General features: G+C 42.7%; 1 protein-coding gene across 1 annotated transcript in view; it reads left to right on the top strand.

Annotated features, from left to right (window-relative positions):
• The window catches only part of SSPN (sarcospan), a 31,794-nt gene extending 14,805 nt beyond the window's left edge, over positions 1-16,989 (top strand). The window contains exons 2-3 of the mRNA XM_081879227.1: positions 5,191-5,277; positions 16,266-16,989. Of these exons, the coding sequence (XP_081735353.1) occupies positions 5,191-5,277; positions 16,266-16,631 (453 nt within the window). The 3' untranslated portion in view covers positions 16,632-16,989. The remainder of the gene's footprint in view (positions 1-5,190; positions 5,278-16,265) is intronic.
• Positions 16,990-18,766: the final 1,777 nt, after the last annotated feature.

The following is an 18,766-nucleotide window of genomic DNA, read 5'->3' on the forward strand; positions in this document are numbered from 1 at the left end:
TTTTAAAAAATCTTGACTTTCTGTAATAAGATTCAAAAATTTGAGAATAAAATATGGGATAATTTATGGTTTAACTGTCATTTCTTTTTATGCTTTCAAGGTCATAAATAGGACTGTGAGGGCGAGGGGACAAGTGGTGGAACTGAGGGTACTGCCATTAATTTTTTTAAAAAAGATTGATGTCAGAATAAATGAAGCAATTTGAACACATTTCTTCCTTGCTGGCAAAATAAGGGTATTGCAGAATTTTGGATATTTGACATGGAATTGAACAGTGAAAAGGAAAGAGCAAACATTTTTTAAAGAAACTTGTGGACTAGGAGCAATGACAAAGCCTTTTGGTGGTAAAAGTGTGTCTAGGCAGTGCCACTTCAAATGGCAGGTGTAGGCATGGTCCTCCACCTTTCCCCCCAAAATATGCCTGCACCCACCCCCCGCTCTATATCAGGGGCAAGAATAGTGTGTCTGGAAACTTCTCTCTATCATTTAGGGCTCATTCACATATAATACTAAACCATATTTGCCATTTCCAAGAGGGCTTGCCTGCAACTTTCCACTTTCCACTCTTCTAAGCCTTGTTTGTGACTGAAAGGGCAAACCATTTGCCTGCAAACCAGAGTCAAACCCTGGTTTGCAAGCAGGTGAAAATTATAGAATGCACAGCATGTGAGCCTGACACTCCTGAGGGCTTGACACATACCACTATGGGAGGGTATTCCAGAAGGCCCGGTCATGGGTCATGGGCAGCAGCACTCAGCACTGGCACCAGAGGGTCTCCCCTGCTGATGGAGGGAAATGATTGCTTTATGGTTCATATTTTGCTGCTGTTTTGTAGGCTATTTTTAATTGTATTTTCTTTATATTTACTGAGTGGTATCCAATGGTGTCTGTCAACTGACAAGAAGAATCCTTGAGTGGAATAGGGCAGAGATGCAATTTTCAGATCTCCCTTTATTGTTCCAAGATTGTAAGACATCTTGGAAACTGCTGAAGGCAAGGCTGATTTTAAATATTTCTGTCAGTTAAATTAATCAGTAGTAGGCTACGACCTTGCCAGTTTCTGGATGGAGTATGTGGATGGGCCTGTGTAAATGTGGACTCCATGTCACATGAATTGTGAATAGGGTGGACAGGTGCACCTACTCAGGGCTTACTCCTAGGCTCCTCTGTGTTGGCATGGTGCCACAGAGCCCGGTGTAATGCAGCCCAGAGCGTTTTCAACCTGGTTCATATGTTGCTCAGCTCTTCAGGTGCTTCTGTAACGGTCAAGGTAAAGGTACCCCTGCCCGCATGGGCCAGTCGTGTCCGACTCTAGGGTTGTGCGCTCATCTCACTCAAGAGGCCGGGAGCCAGCGCTGTCCGGAGACACCTCCGGGTCACGTGGCCAGCGTGACAAAGCTGCTCTGGCGAGCCAGCACCAGCACAGCACACGGAAACACCGTTTACCTTCCCGCTATAAAGCGGTACCTTTTTTTTTTAAAAAAAATGTTTATTAGCGTTTTCAAAAACCACACAAAACAAAAATTAGGCAAAAAAAAATTTCAATTACTTATTTTCATTTAACTTGTTTCTCAGACCTCCTCACACCTCCCCTTCCTGTATTCCAATTTAAATTATTAATTCAACAAATCCTTATGTCCAAACTTAAACCTCAATACTTGTACATCGTTGCTCATTTTTAAACATTATTTTCCTAAAATCGACCAGAATTTCCCTTCCACGGCTTTCCCAAATTCCATACAGATAGCAAAACAAAATAGAAACAAAGCAAGTTATAGTTATGTACCCTTTGGATTCCCAGACTCCACCCACCCTTTTTCCCGGTTTCAGTCCCCAACAAATGTTCATCAGTCTAATGTACTGTTTAGCCTGGAGATCTCACGTCCGAGGCTCTTAAATCTCTTTCAATTCCTCTCTGCCGGCCTTTTTGATAGTCCTTAATGTTAGACCCCCAAATCTCGGAGAGGCTCCAGCCCAACAGGATCCATATTTTTTCCAGACAGTCCTCCATGCTTAAAAATGAAGCCTATGGGGTACTCCAAATCTTGTTTCATACTCCTTTCAAGTCCAAATGTCCCCATGGCTCCAGCTTCCACCTTAATCAAATTTATAATCCTTCGGTCTTCAGATCCCCACATAAGAGGGTCTCTCAATTTTGCACTCTCCAATTCAGGCCAGACCTTCCACCTCAAAATTTTATTCTCCTTTGTTACCTTCATGTCAGGCCACAAGTTGCAGAACACCTGCGAAGTTACAGCTTGTCAGAGCTGCCCGAGGTCCCAGCTCACAAAGGACCAACGCCAGTTCTTGTTATATACAAAAGTCTTTATTGAAGTTCAGTTTCGATTTCAAAGCCGCGGCGCGCAGCTCTACGTCTTGAACTCTAGACCGCTGAAGCTCCGTCTGAATCTCCTCCCCCCAGACACCAGTTCAAGACTCTAGCCTTGCTCCACCTCTTCCTCTGCTCTTTCCTCCTCTGGGTCCGCCTGTCCGCTGGGGTCTTCCCCTTTCTGGACTCTTCTGACGCTGAGTCCCCTGATTCTTCCCCCTGCCTCCGGCGGGCTTTAGAACCTGGTTCCCAATCCGGGTTTTCTGCTGTCCCGCGCGCCTGTACATTTGAACTTGGCGCGCGCGCCCAGCCGGCAACCTTCCTCCTGACCGTTACACTGCTCCTGTCACTGCTTCCCCCTTCGGGGGGGCTAGCTGGACCTGACTTCCCCTCCGTTCCCTCACTCTGCGACAGAGGCATGGCCAGCCCTGACTCATCTTCTCTCCCTACCGGAGGAGACGCTGGCCCTGACACATGGGACTCTTCCCCCCCACTTCGCTCTGGTGGGGGAACTGGTCCTGATCTCCCGCTGCTGCTTTGGGAATCCCCGCTGGCCCCTTGCTTCTGGTGTGTCCCCCCTGGGACCCCCCTTGTCCTGGCCATCGGCGCCCCCCTTTGGGAATCTTCTGAATCACTGGAGAAGCTCATGGAATCTCTCGGGCCACTGTCATACTCCCCTACGCTGCCCTCAGATTCTTCCCCTTTGCTCTCCGTTTCCTCTCTCCCCTGTGTCTCAGCTCCTGAGCCCCTGACACAGCTCCTCCTTCCTTTTCTTCAGGGGCAACATATGTCTCCTTCTCCATATTCTCACGGCTCTCAAGTTTCTCTATCTGTCCAATTGTGTAAGCTTCCTGCTTCAAGTCCTTATCAACTTCAACTATATTGTTTGCTGTTAAAACCAGAGTTGTGACGCTTGTAGCCAAAACATTGATTTCACCTTGTAACTTTCCCAAGAGAACAAATATTCTTTCCAATTCAGTCTTAATTTTCCCTCCTCCAGCCATTCTTGTAATGTCCCTAAACCCCCTCTAGGGGGATTTTAGTTCCTTAATGTCTTTCAGCTCAAATCCAATAATCAAGTTAATTTGTATAAGCCCTTTCTTATTTTCAACAAATTGTAACAAATATAACCAGCAGAAGCAACAGAAACAAAGTTCTCTTTTTCCTTCTGACAGCCAATTTGACAGCTGTCAAACTTCAAAACTTCCTCAACAGGCTCTCCCGCGGGACGCTCCTGGGTCTGGGGGGGTGAAACTTCCCCAACGTTAATCTTTTATCCTCCAGTAAAATTTCTTTTAATGTCAAACCATGAGGGTTAAAGTCTTTTAGAAAAAGAAAGAAAGGTTTCTCTCGACCTTAGATAGCAGGTTCTTTGCTTTAGATTGTTTACAAAGGGGGGGGCGGACTTCCTTTTTAACCCTTCCCCGCTCGTCCTAATTCAAGAAGATTTTTCTTTAAATTCCAAATTCCATATTACTCACGGGTTGTTACTTTAGAATCCAATTGTTCCAAGGAAAAAGTCAGCGCTCTCCGACAATGGCTTGCGGCTTCACTCCACAGAAGGAGCAGTTTACTCACAGCACCGCGCCGCACCCCATCCCCGTTCCGGAGCCTTTAAAAAGGCTCCTTCGCAGCTTGGGGGGGCGTAGATGGTGCCCGCCGAGTCACCACGTTCACGGGCATCCGCGCCTGTGATTTTTAAGGGTCCCCGCGTCACCGCCGCAGACAAGACCCGATCCTGCGGAGCCGATTCCCTCCGGAGCTCGGAGGGAATCCGCCATTAGCCGATGGCGCTAACCCGGAAGTCCTAAAGCGGTACCTATTTATCTACTTGCACTTAGATGCTTTCGAACTGCTAGGTGGGCAGGAGCTGGGACCGAACGACGGAAGCTCACCCCGCCGCGGGGATTCGAACCGCCGACCATACGATTGGCAAGTCCTAGGCACTGAGGTTTTACCCACAGCGCCACCCGCGACCCATCAGGTGCTTCTGTACCTGAGGTTTATTTACCATTTGGCTATAGTTGTACAGTATATGATATCACTAAGATATGAGCATTAGGCAGATCATGTTAATTGAATTAAAGGCTTCATGTAGATGGTAAAGAACGAGCACACACAGGATTAAACCTGAGAAGCACTGTGCAGATTTGAGGAGAATCCCTGCAGGACCATGTTTCAATGGTGTTACTTCCCTTGGCAACTCTGTCAAGGATGAATATGGATGAGGGGTTGTATCCTGCTAAGTCATACTCAGAGCAGAACCACTGAGATTAATGGACCTGTATAATATGGAAAGCATAACTTCTTTGACACTGCTCATTAACCATGCTGGCATCCTCTTGGCCCTGGTGATGAGTTTCCTGATGAGTTTCTGTTATTGGGTTTTGAACAACTGCCAAACTTTTTGAAGAGATGTGTCCCTCTTTACTTTTCAGCTTTTTTTTTTTATATACAAATCCCCTCTTTTTTTGGCAGTTTCCTCATTTGAAGTTAAATGTGTTGGATTTTCTTGGCAATTGTCTACTTAGTTATATGTTGAATTTGATAGCACTCTGGTCACTGATCCCAACTGTTCAGCATCTTGCACCAAGGCCAAGACTGCCACCCCTAACTGTTCTAGGATACTTCTTTCTCATAAGTGGAACATGCATGTCCCCAGACTATGTGAGGGACATTGATTGTGTCACTTTTACTGCAGCGTTTTCCTTTTTTGGTGCCTCCTTGATTTCATTCTCTATCTCAAGATCACCCTAGCCATTATGGTCAGGGAGACGATAGTGCAACACTGTAATACTGCCTATCATATTCCCACCCCCAGTTCTTAAAATGTCATTACAGTCTAGCTTTCCCTTTTTTAGGTCTGCGTGGTGGCCTTATTGGGACTAGTGATGCTATGTGTTTCTTACCAACCGGATGAGAAGACCTGCATACAGTTTGCCATCAAGGTACATTGCCTGATACTGTTTTTTCTTCCTTCTTAACCTCAAATATCTGAGAAGCCAGAAGGGGTGGTGGGTTTCTGGAGATTAGAGTGTTGGCCTTATTGTCCTGCCTTTTGCCTCTTCCAAGAAGAAGAGATTTTATAAGTAGGCAAATAAGTGCAAATGTGTTATGCCAGCCTTCCTCAACCTGGTGCCCTCCAGACATTTTGGACTACAACTCGCATCAGCTCCAGCTTGCAGAGCTGTGATACACAGATAAAATAATTCAGCTTCTTGCAAGGGGTTCACACATTTTCACTGGGCTTGGTAGCTAACCATTATTTTGAGTAGCCAAGATGATTTTGTCGCTTTACTTCTTTCTCTATGGAGGCAAAATGTATGTCCCTTTTGTACACGCTATGAAAATTCTTGGGAGGAAGATGTTGCAGCCTAGGAAGCACTCAGTGGATTTGTAACTAGCTGAGTGACCGAACCCAAGGGGTGCTCATCAATGGTTCCTCTTCATCCTGGAGAAGAGTGACTAGTGGGGTGCCACAGGGTTCTGTCTTGGGCCCGGTCTTATTCAACATCTTTATCAACGACTTGGATGATGGACTCAAGGGCATCCTGATCAAATTTGCAGATGACACCAAACTGGGAGGGGTGACACCTGGCTTGAGAGCAGTACATGTGAAAAGGATCTAGGAGTCTTGGTTGACCACAAACTTGACATGAGCCGACAGTGTGACGCGGCAGCTAAAAAAGCCAATGCAATTCTGGGCTGCATCAATAGGAGTATAGCATCTAGATCAAGGGAAGTAATAGTGCCACTGTATTCTGCTCTGGTCAGACCTCACCTGGAGTACTGTGTCCAGTTCTGGGCACCACAGTTCAAGAAGGACACTGACAAACTGGAACGTGTCCAGAGGAGGGCAACCAAAATGGTCAAAGGCCTGGAAACGATGCCTTATGAGGAACAGCTAAGGGAGCTGAGCATGTTTAGCCTGGAGAAGAGGAGGTTAAGGGGTGATATGATAGCCATGTTCAAATATATAAAAGGATGTCACATAGAGAAGGGAGAAAGGTTGTTTTCTGCTGCTCCAGAGAAGCGGACACAGAGCAATGGTTCCAAAGTACAAGAAAGAAGATTCCACCTAAACATTAGGAAGAACTTCCTGACAGTAAGAGCTGTTCGACAGTGGAATTTGCTGCCAAGGAGTGTGGTGGAGTCTCCTTCTTTGGAGGTCTTTAAGCAGAGGCTTGACAACCATATGTCAGGAGTGCTCTGATGGTGTTTCCTGCTTGGCAGGGGGTTGGACTCGATGGCCCTTGTGGTCTCTTCCAACTCTATGATTCTATGATTCTATTCTATGATTCTATGAAGCTGCCTCATTCAAAGTCTGTCTGGCCCAGTATTGTCCACAGTGACTGACCTGCAGTAGCCTTCCAGGGTTTCAGATAGGGGACATTTTCAGCCCTACCTGGAGAAGCCAACAATTGAACCTGGGACCTTCTGCTCTACCTATGTGCTATGGCCTTTCCCCATACAATATGTGTTTGCGTGCTTGGATAAACCCCTCTCTTTCTTTTTTTTTATAAATAATATTTATTAAGATTTCAAAAAAGTTACAATAATAAAAAAGAAAAGAAAAAGAAGAGAAAAATACAAAACACAAAAAGATAAAAGACAATTAAAAACAAATCAACCTTTCCATATCTTAACTTTCATTTACTTGTTTTCCTGACCTCCTCGCACCTCCCTTTTTTGTATTCTAGTTCAATTAATTATTTCAGCAAATCCTTTCCATTTTTGCTTTTATCCTAATGGCTTATCTTAATATATTATAATTTTACATTCTCACCTGTTAACAATCCATCTTTAAATACTCCTTTATAACATTACTGCTAAAGCCACATAACTTCATTCCAGCATCCTTCTAACATTCCTTAATTTTACAATATTTCTGCAAATAGTCTTTAAATTTCTTCCAATCTTCTTCTACCAACTCTTCTCCCAGGTCTCGGATTCTGCCAGTCATTTCCGCCAGTTCCATGTATTCCGTCACCTTCATCTGCCATTCTTCCCGGGTGGGCAAATCTTGTGTCTTCCAATACTTCGCGATGAGTATTCTTGCTGCTGTTGTGGCATACATAAAAAAAGTTCTATCCTTCTTTAACACCAATTGGCCAACCATACCCAGGAGAAAGGCCTCTGGCTTCTTCATGAAGGTATATCTAAATACCTTTTTCATTTCATTATAAATCATCTCCCAGAAAGCCTTAATCCTTGGGCACGTCCACCAAAGGTGAAAAAAAGTACCTTCAGTCTCTTTACATTTCCAGCATTTATTATCGGGCAAATGATATATTTTTGCGAGCTTGACTGGTGTCATGTACCACCTGTATATCATTTTCATAATATTCTCTCTTAAGGCATTACATGCCGTAAACTTCATACCTGTGGTCCATAACTGTTCCCAGTCAGCCAGCATAATGTTGTGTCCCACATCTTGTGCCCATTTTATCATAGCAGATTTCACCATTTCGTCCTGAGTGTTCCATTTCAACAGCAAGTTATACATTCTTGACAGAATCTTAGTTTTGGGATCTAACAGTTCTGTTTCTAATTTTGATTTTTCCACCTGGAAGCCAATTTTCTTGTCCAATTTGTATGCCTCCATTATTTGATAATAGTGAAGCCAATCTCGCACTTTGTCTTTTAGTTTTTCAAAGCTCTGCAATTTCAGTTTATCTCCCTCTTGTTCCAAGATTTCCCAATATTTCGGCCATTTGGCCTCCATATTGAGCTTTTTCACAGCCTTTCCTTCCATCGGTGACAACCACCTTGGGGTTTTATTTTCAAGTAGGTCTTTATATCTTATCAAGACATTAACAATGCTTTCCTAACAATATGGTTTTTAAATGCTTTATGTGCTTTGACCTTGTCATACCACAGATATGCATGCCACCCAAATACATTATTGAAACCTTCTAAGTCCAAAATGTCTGTGTTTTCAAGGAGCAGCCATTCTCTCAGCCAACAAAATGCGGCTGATTCATAATAAAGTCTAAGGTCTGGCAGGGCAAATCCACCTCTTTCTTTTGCATCCGTTAGTATTTTAAATTTTATTCTGGGCTTCTTGCCCTGCCAGACAAATCTAGAAATATCTCTCTGCCACTTCTTGAAGCAATCCATTTTATCCAAAATTTGCAGTGTTTGAAACAAAAACAACATTCTTGGCAATACATTCATTGATAAACCCCTCTCTTTCTGCCCATAACACTAAGGCTGCCATTTTGCATCCTGATGACTTTTGAAAAAGTCTGATAGTCTCCTGTGGAACAATGCACAGGAAGGTTTCTCTGCTGGATTCCAGAATTACATTTCAGGCTATGTTCCCCTCCAAATCTGTAGCAAAGTTTTACAATTGTTTCCCAGTGTTTTGCCGTGCCCTAGAAACTGAGTAATTGATATTCAAGCTGAGGGTCATAGCTGTCACTCAATGGGGCCTTAAATTTCTCTGTGCCATGGGCAACCTTGTTGCTATTTGTGGATTGCTGGGTTTTGTTTTTTTGGCTCAATAAATTTGACAGATTTATTCATTATTGATCTGATAGCATGTGTACAAAGAAACCAAGGCATGATTAGGATTTTGTTTAAAGTCTTTATTCCCCTTCCCCCCCTTTATCTTTTGCCAGTAGAACTGAAAAAGAGACATGTGTGGGATGTCATTCACAGTCCAACACATCCCTTTCTCCTCTCTTCTATGTTTATGTAGCAATCACCAGCCTGTATTTATGTCAAGCTGTGAAAAACAGCAAATCCAAACTCCTTTGCTATCTCCTTGCTTTGTTGTGTGTGCAGTTTTGGAATTGCTTCTTAGTCTGCCATGTGATGGATCTGCTGATGAGATCGCAGGGTAACCTCGTGCACAAGCTTTAATCCTCTCCTTTGATGTCCTCGTTCTGACATGTGGAGAAAATGTTCTGCCCTTCCAGTGCCTGAAACCATGCAATAAACATTTAACAGGGCAATAGCTCCTACCCCAAAGCCCACATGATTCTCCCTGTCTCTGAGGATTGCCTTGAAGGGTGCCTATACAGTGGTACCTCAGTTTACGAACAACCTAGTTAACAAACTTTTTGGATTACGAACGCTTCAAACGCAGAAATGAGTGTTCTGGGTTGTTGTTGTTTTTTGGTATACGAATATACTCTGTTGGGGGTGCACTTTCGTTTTGAGTGCCACACTTCCGTTGTCTGGCAGCGGAGAACGGGGTTGTCAAGGCGTTTCTGCAGCTGTGAGGGAGGGAAGCTGTGCGCCTGCCAGCCAGCTGGTTTGGAGGCATGCGCTCTAGGGAGCATTTCCTGCAGCAGCTTGGGGGGGGGATCTGTGTGGATCCCAGGTCAGCTACTGATTGATTGTGTGACTGCAGAAATGGATAAAAGCCCCCCCCCCCAAGCAATGACTATCATTAGTGCAGGTAAGAAAATTTTAAAATTTTTATTTTTATCATCTACAATACTGTTTTAGTTATTTTATAGTACAGTACATTGATTATTGCTTTCATTTTATGTTAGATAGTAAAATTCATGTTAAATTGCTGCTTTAGGGGTTGTTTTTAAAGGTCTGGAACAGATTAATCCATTTTGCATTATTTTCTATGGGAAAGCGTGCCTTGGTTTGGGAACGCTTTGTTTTAGAACAGACTTCCAGAACGGATTAAGTTCGTAAACCAAGGTACCACTGTTATATGTTTTACAGTCGCTGATGACCTAAATACTGCATTTGGAGGCATTTCTTTTAAAAATATTATTATAGATGTTACAACTTTTTATAAGAATATGAGAAGAGCACTGCTGGATCAGACCAAAGGCCTGTTTCCCACAAGCTGCCTCTGGGAAGCCCACAAGCCAGACTCTGAGGCAAGTGAGAGACTCTCTTGCTCTTGTTTTCTGGCAACAGCCATTTAGTTACATACTGTCTCTCTGAACTTCAACTTTCCATATGGTCATCCTGCTAAAAAGCCATCGATTTATTTCTCAAACATATTGAGAGGGTCACCTTTTCCGAGTCAAACTCGCTAAGGGGACTTTACACAATAAAATACTTTTTTAAAAAAACTTTCCAACTACTACTATGATTATTTATTAAATTTATATACCACCTTAGTCAAAAGATGAATATAATACAAAACTTCATGTTGATTTCATGTTGATTTCTTTTTATATATATATATAAATATTTATTAGAGTTTTTAAATACAAATGCACCAATAATAAACAATCTTACTTCTATCACAACGTTGTTTCATCACTTCTTTGGACTCCCTCACGTCTCCCGCTCCCATTTACATCGTTAAAAGGTTTTTCCAAGCAAATTATCAACTTGTTTATGATCTTATATTCTCTCATTTAAGTATAATCTAACAATTCTCCATAAAATTTATGTTTTCTTTAATCCCACTTATCATCAAATTCAAAATCTAATTTAGTGGTGGCTAATTTTTTAAAATCTAGCATCCTTCTTAACATTGAACCAAATTACAATGTTTTTGTAAATACATCTTAAATTTCTTCCAGTCTTCCTCAGTCCTCTCTTCTCCCAGGTCTCGGATTCTGCCAGTCATCTCGGCCAGTTGCATATAGTCCATCAGCTGCATCTGCCACTCTTCCAGTTGGGTAGATCTTGAGTTTTCCAGTTTTTTGCGATGAGTATCCTTGCTGCCGTTGTTGCATACATAAAAAATGTTTGGTCCTTCTTTAGCACCTTCTGGCCGACAATACCCAAAAGGAAGGCCTCTGGTTTCTTAGTGAAGGTATACTTAAATACCTTTTTCAGCTCATTATATTTCATTTCCCAGAAGGCCTTCACCTTAGGGCATGTCCACCAGAGGTGAAAGAATGTTCCTTCATTTTCTTTACATTTCCAACATTTATTATCAGACGAATGGTATATTTTGGCAAGTTTAACTGGGGTCATGTACCATCTATATATCATTTTCATTACATTTTCCTTCAGAGCATTACATGCAGTGAAGTTCAGCCCAGTGGTCCATAACCTTTCCCAGTCCTCGAACATAATGTTATGCCCAATGTCCTGTGCCCACTTTATCATAGCCGATTTAACCATTTCGTCTTGTGTGTTCCATTTTAACAGCAAGTTATACATTCTAGATAGTACCTTAGTCTTTGGTTCTAACAATTCTGTTTCTAACTTCGATTTCTCCACCTGGAACCCTAACTTTTTGTCATTTTTAAAAACTTCTTTAATCTGAGCATAATGTAACCAGTCTCGCACTTTGTCCTTCATTTTCTCCAAACTCTGCAATTTCCAATTGTCTCCATCGATTTCATGTTGATTTCATGTTGATTCCACCTAAACATTAGGAAGAACTTCCTGACAGTAAGAGCTGTTCGACAGTGCAATTTGCTGCCAAGGAGTGTGGTGGAGTCTCCTTCTTTGGAGGTCTTTAAGCAGAGGCTTGACAACCATATGTCAGGAGTGCTCTGATGGTGTTTCCTGCTTGGCACTCGATGGCCCTTGTGGTCTCGTCCAACGCTATGATTCTATGATTCTATGAAAACTCACACAATTAATAAAGCCAGGAACAATGATGAAACACATCCCCCCCCCAAAGTCCCAAAGGGACTTGATATCAACATAGAGAGTCGCTAGTTGATAAGCCAGTAGAAATAAGTGGGTCTTCAAGGCCTTTCAGAAGTGTAGTACCTGAAATGTAGTAGTTTTATGAAGTCAGCTGACAGTGAATTCCATTGTCATGGTTGACCTTAACATGCAGGCAGGTTGGTATGGGCATAGTGGCCTGTCAAATAATTTGTTAGATCAATAGCTCTATGTTGGTTAACTGAAACTTAGACAGGGGTGTTGTTGATGGATTCTTGTTACTGTTCTTGTAAAAAATGTATCATAGATGTACTTTGGAATCCAATGTAACGCAATATCTGCTGGTATTTTTGAGCATCATAAGTATTAAATTATGTCAATAATAAATATGAGGGGAAAGTAGTAGCAGAATCATTTTCGGCTACTTCTTACTCTTGCACCTAGAGTTGGCCCTACCATTAGGCGGAGTGAACTGGCTACCTCCAGCTCACCAAGAAGTGAGGAGCAGCAGAGAAGAGTGGCGGGCTTCGGCTCAGGCATAAAAAACCCTTCGGATGGCCCTGCTTACTGTCAGAGTAAACCTTTTCAGATGCAAGACTGAAAGTGTGCCTCCAATTTTAATTCAGAGGAGAATTGTGGCTTAGCTATCAGAATAATGGGAAATGCGATCCTAATGTGAATCCAGAACTCCATTAAACTTCAAAATAAGCACAATTTATGTCAGTATGAGATAAAAGAACGACGCTTTTAGGAACTACATTAACACTGATGTACTTATAGCTATTGTTAGCAAGCTTGTTTTAAGAAACTTTTTTTTAAAGATTTGTCTGATATATTTCTTGCTGACTTTTCCTTCAAGTGTGACTTAAATAAGTTTAAGTTAGCCCCCCATTGTTATGTACAGTTTCCACAGCTACATTTGGCCCTCCACAATGTAGGGTAATTTCCAATGTTACTCATTCTCAGAGTAGACCCATTGAAATCAAGTCTATTGGCTTTTGTTGGGTTCTGCACACAGCAAAAAGGACAAAATGGAGGGGAGGGTTTTCAAACAGGAAAAACATTTACAAAATTTATAAAATTTGCAAGTTACCCAGTCACAGATCTTCTGTTGTCTAGTTTGAACTTTAGTTGTTTGTTCCCACTTTCCTGTGCATTTTCTCTGTCTTTTTTAAAAAAAGAATATGTCATCATATTTCTCACGCAGCCTTATTACCAAAAGTACAGAGTTCAGTTAAAACTACCCCCAGTTTTTGTTTTAAAAAAGCTTCCACAGTATAGTCATTTTATTTCAAAAGACTCTGCAAAATAAAATTCTGCACATTTTAACTTCGTTTGGGGGCAGAACATATATAACCACTTCAAATGTGGTCAATAAACCTGGCTATTCCCCTCCCCACCAAATGGAGTCACAAACAGGAAGATGGATTCATACAGTTGATGGAAGATGCATATACCTGGGCTATGGATTTTATCAAGACAGACAGACTTGGAACATCAAGGTCACAAAACTGCTTTGTATTGATGGTTTGCTCATGCTGCAACCACAAAAAAGACTCTTCCTCCATGTCAAGTTGCTGACATAAGAAGCTGGGGGGGGGGCGGGGAAATGAGGATGGTACTGACTAGAGAGTGATTTCCACCTCCTCTCATAATACAAAACTTGGAGTCATCCAGTGGAATTGCTTGGCAGTAGTTTCAGGGCAAACAAAAGAAAGTAGTTCTCCGTATAATGCAGGGGTGGGCAGTTTGTGGACCCCCAGATGCTGTTGGACTCCAGCTCTGCCATCAAGTATGATCAGGGATTATGGGAGCTGCCAAGCAACATCTGAAGGGCCACAGGTTACCCAAATCTGACTTATGAGATTCTCTGTGATTAACTCAAACAGCTTTTTAAACGATGCAGGACAATTTCATCAACAGTAGCTGTGAAAAGTAGGGCTAGCTGCAACAAAATGCTGCAGCGTGGAGTGTTCCGGTTCCCTGCTCCACAATACTCCATTCCATTTCCCTTCCCACACAATTCCTCCACCACCACCAGTTAGTTAACGTTACGTGGCCACTGAGCATGCTCAGTCCTCATTGGGCTGTTTCCGTTCCTTCCACTCTCACTAAAGATTCTGTATACTTCAGCAAACATCATCCTTGTGTGTGGATGGCTCTGTTTTGGCCCAATGAGCAGTGGCGGCACTTACCTCTACACATTGGAAATAGAGAGAATGATGGCTAAATGAAGTCTTCCTATTCACAGGCCACAGGCCTCTGAATTTTAGATGACAGGAACAAGAATCAAGTGGATTATTGCCTGTATGCCTTGCTTCTGTTGACTCCTGGTAGAATCTGGTAGACCACTGTTGGGAGGATGCTGCTGAACTATATGGATTCTTAACTATATGGTAGTCTTAACTACCAGGGCTCTAATCACATTCTTAAATGTACAATGACTGCTTAGAGTACACTCTTGCTAGGTTTAGGGGGCACTTGGGGCTCCAGTCCCCTCAATAATTTGAATTAGGGGGCCCAGCCCCCAATATTGAGGGGGACAACACCCACCGCTGGGTGCCCCAGCTCCCACCCAGCAGCTGGGACAAGCGAGGGCAAAGATTGCCCTCCGCACGTGTCCGCCCCCCCTGCATGTCACGGGGAAGAGGAGGAGCATAAAGCAGTGCCACACTCCGCCTCCCTCCCTGCAGCATGTCATGTGATGTGTGCCCCCAATGTGGGGGGCAAGCTGGTGCCCCTGTTAACAATAGTAACAATAGTAACTGATTAGAAAGTTGTGTTTATGTTAGGTAGGCAAAAATAGTAACGTCAGTGCAGAATAGCAAAACAACAGCTATTCTGCACATGAAAATCTGATGAGATGTTACTAGGTTTGTGAAACAAAAAGAAAAATATGTTTCATACTCCGGGCCAGCCCACCCATGAGGCAAGGTGAGGAGACTGCTTTGGGTGGCAGGATCCACAGGGGAGCAGATCTTTATTACCCCCCTCCACTCACCCCTTCTTCCCTAGCTGGGAGGGGGGCATCCTTTGTGGTCCACCTCAGGTGCTAGAATGTACTCATACTCTGCATAGATGCAAGTGAGTTTCAGCAGGGAGGGCAGCAAAGAGACGTTTGTGTGCGTGGGGCAGGGGAAACGTTATTCAGTAAAGTCAAGAGGCCTACCCTTTAAGAATACAAAGAAGTTCATCAAGTCCCTCGTTCTGTGATGGAGGCACACAGTATGCGATAAGCAACTCCCTTACAACACACTGATTTTGTTATACTGCATCTCAGGTTACATCATCAACCTCACAGTGAAGTCTTGAAACAGGCTGATCATCTATATTCATCCATGTGCCTAAATAAGTCAACATGTTATGCTTCCACAGCCTTTTTGTGTGATTTCACAAACAAGTTAAGCAATTCAAGCAAAGTCCCATGCTTGGGGCATGTTGGTACAGTAATGACACCCATCAGTTAAATATAATTACCTGCTTATGGCTTACTAGAAGCATCTGATAGGCCAGCACAGGAAAGAGGCTATTCACCTAGGTGGATTCTTGATCTGATCCGGCGGAATCTTTTCTCATTCTTTATGGTCTTGTTTCCTGAATGTTCAAAGTGCTTAAAATATATTACATCTGTAATCTTGTAAAGTAGGCTTACTTTACAAGATGTATCATCAGCATACAGATTGAGAGATGGGGCTAAAGCTGAGAGATATTAACAAAAGAGAAGCACTATTTTTAACAAAAAATATATTGGCTCCAATGAAGAGTTAGACTTGCAGGCAAAATGCTAAATTATATGAGCCTGTTTTTTCTAGCATCACTTGAGGTACACCTCTCCTTTTATTGGATTTTAGCATCTCATCCTGCTGTCTTTATTTTTTGACTTATCAGCTTTTCTAATGCCACCTAGCATATAGCTCACATCATAGAATCATAGAGTTGGAAGGTCCTTAGCCAATACTCTATCGCAGCTCTATTAACTGTTCAGAATCATCTCTCTTTGGAGATGTAACCCTTTTAAACTCAGCTCAACATTGTGAATATTTCTCTGCTCCCGTCCCTTGATTGAAGTTTGCTTTCTTGCTCATAGATTGCAGCATCAAGTGATGGCATGCATCTGTGAGCTAGACAAAATTTGTAAATGTCCAAAAACTCAGATGGATTGGTGAATTTTGACAGGTACCCAGATGTGATTGGCAGAGCTCATTGGTGTTTGTTCAAAACATAGGAAAATCATCACCTATTTCTGGACATTTGTGAAAGTCATCTGGGACTGTCAGAGTTCATATATAAATGGCAACCTTCAACAACTTGCAAACATTCACTGTAAAGCCCATATAAAATTGCTTGTAATGCTGAAAATAAATTCATTGTGTTTCCTTTCCAGGTTGCATACTTTCTGCTGAGCGCTCTGAGTCTGATTGTCTGTGTTTTGGCAGTAGCTTTTGCTGCCTACTGTTATTCGCAGATCACACAGTTTACCTGTGAAACCATCACTGAGGCCTGTCAGTGTAAACTGGAAACAGCGGATCCCCTCAGCAGAACCTTCATGTACAAGAATGTATCCGACTGTACCGACATCACCAATACTTTCAACCTTTACTTGCTGATCCAGATAGTACTTAACCTCCTTGCAGCAATTGTGGGCTTCACAGTGTGTTTTGTGATGTGGAAAGACAGATACCAGTTCTTTTATGTAGGCATCTGGCTACAGTCATTAACTACTACTGAAGTCCAACAACAGAAAGTATAGGCATCCAGGCTGTGTTGAGAAGAACAGTAAATCATCATCGTCATCCCACCACCCAATGGATGGCTGTTCATAAAGCTGGGGAACAGAGAGAGAAATTGCTCAATTAATATTATTGGTTCGGAGAAATTATGTGAAATTTCTATAACAACAGTTACCAGACCCTCTGCCACATCTCCTAGGTGCACCAAGGAGATCCCTGCCTGTTTCCCTTTCTAGATCAGGAACTGCAGGCACTATTTGCCTATACATTGAAATGTGGATGTCATCTATCCGTATTGCTTTCATTACACATTCTCCATCTACTTTCTGGTGCAACTAGTCATGGGCAAATACTTTTTTAAAAGTGCAAGTCAAGTTGGATTGGAGTAGTTATGTTTTCAGGTTAAGCTTAAGGTTAATGAGCCAAGAGGTAACTACTGCACTTACCACTAGGTAGCAGTAGCTCAGGGGGGCTACTTCTAGTGTACCATGAGGCAAATACCCCAGGATTAAATGCCAAAAAGGCAAGCCCCATACAGTGGTACCTCGGGTTAAGAATTTGTTCTGGAGGTCCGTTCTTAACCTGAAAATGTTCTTAACCTGAATTTCTGTTCTCATCCTGAAGCAAAGTTCTTAACCCAAGGTACTATTTCTGGGTTAGCGGAGTCTGTAACCTGAAGCGTATGTAACCCGAGGTACCACTGTATATGTTTTTAATCTGATCCTTCCTCCAAGGAGCAAAAGGTTGCACAATGCAGCCTCTCTCACAGCGATATGCAGTTAAGTTTTTTTCAGATTACACCCATGAACATGGTTAAGGCCATTGATTAACCCGAGGTATGATTTCTGGGTTAGCAGAGTCTGTAACCTGAAGCGTATGTAACCTGAAGCATATGTAACCCGAGGTACCACTGTATACCCTTTCCCCCAAAATATGTTTTTACACAGATGGATTTTCAGTTTATAGAATAGCAGCTTGGTTGGCCTGTCCTCCATGGTTGCTCAAAATAACATGCATATCTTCTGCTGAAATGGTCAGGTCAAACTGTGTCATGTACAATGGTGGGCATAGATCCATCCCATTGTGCTTTGCCAGTGTGGAACATAGCCATGGAGTGTGTCCTAAGAGCTTGGATGGAGGATAGATACAGTGCAACGTGTAAACCAGACCTATTATGAAAGGAAGTTTCTAGAAAGTGGTTCCCTAGCCTTAAATCTGTTCCTATAGATCCAGGTAACCTGGAGTCCAGGTTATGGTCACTCAGTAACTCTAAATGTTGAATGTGTGGATGATCATATGTGACCTTCAGTAACATAAGACAGTGTTGCCACTCCTGTGGTAATCCACTTTATCTAAACTATTGTAGCTGTCCAGCCCATTTGAATGATGGTATACTTTACATTAATCCAGGACCACATATTTTAATTTACATTTAAAATATCATCATGTTAAAACAATATATTCAAAATCAGTCATTGGGCACAATTCAGTTTTTTTATTATTAAATGCAGCAGAAACTTGCTTAAGTATCTTGATCCCACTGAAACTAACAGCAAAGATTCAATTGACTTACCAGATCTAGACTGTATTTTAACCCCCTGTGAAAACAACAAAACTAGGAACACTGCCAATAGGAGTGTTGTCTCTGGATTGCACCCTTCACCTCCTGTCCTCCCCAACAGAGGCACCAACTTGAGCAGAAGATTGCGGGCACCAATGATGTGTGGGATGCCGGGAAGAGCCAGGGGGCAGAGCCAAATTCCGTGGGATCACTGCTTCTTTGGCGCTTGGCCTATTCCTCCCACCCACCCCACCCACTGGCCAGGAGCTGCTTTCCCCCTCCACAGCAGGAAGGGGAGGAGGAAGAGCTGCTAGCAGCTGAAACCAGGCCACACCATAGTTGGCTCCGTGATAGGCCTTCTCTGACCCTGATTGTCCTCACATTGAGGGGGGCAATATTTTATGGGAGGACAAAGGGACCTGAGCCCCTTAAGAGTCAGCACCTAAGAGTGTTAATAAATGACAATGACATAAACGTTAATACTTAAGAAAGGTATTTAAGAATTGTGTCACACAAATCCATAGCAGATGAGAGCATAAGCTTCTCTTCTGTCCATTTACCTTGTTCAAAAAGTTGTCTCTTTAGAGCTGCTTT

Source organism: Podarcis erhardii (assembly GCF_964252035.2).
Source record: "Podarcis erhardii genome assembly, chromosome: 10".
NCBI classification, from domain to species: domain Eukaryota; kingdom Metazoa; phylum Chordata; class Lepidosauria; order Squamata; family Lacertidae; genus Podarcis; species Podarcis erhardii.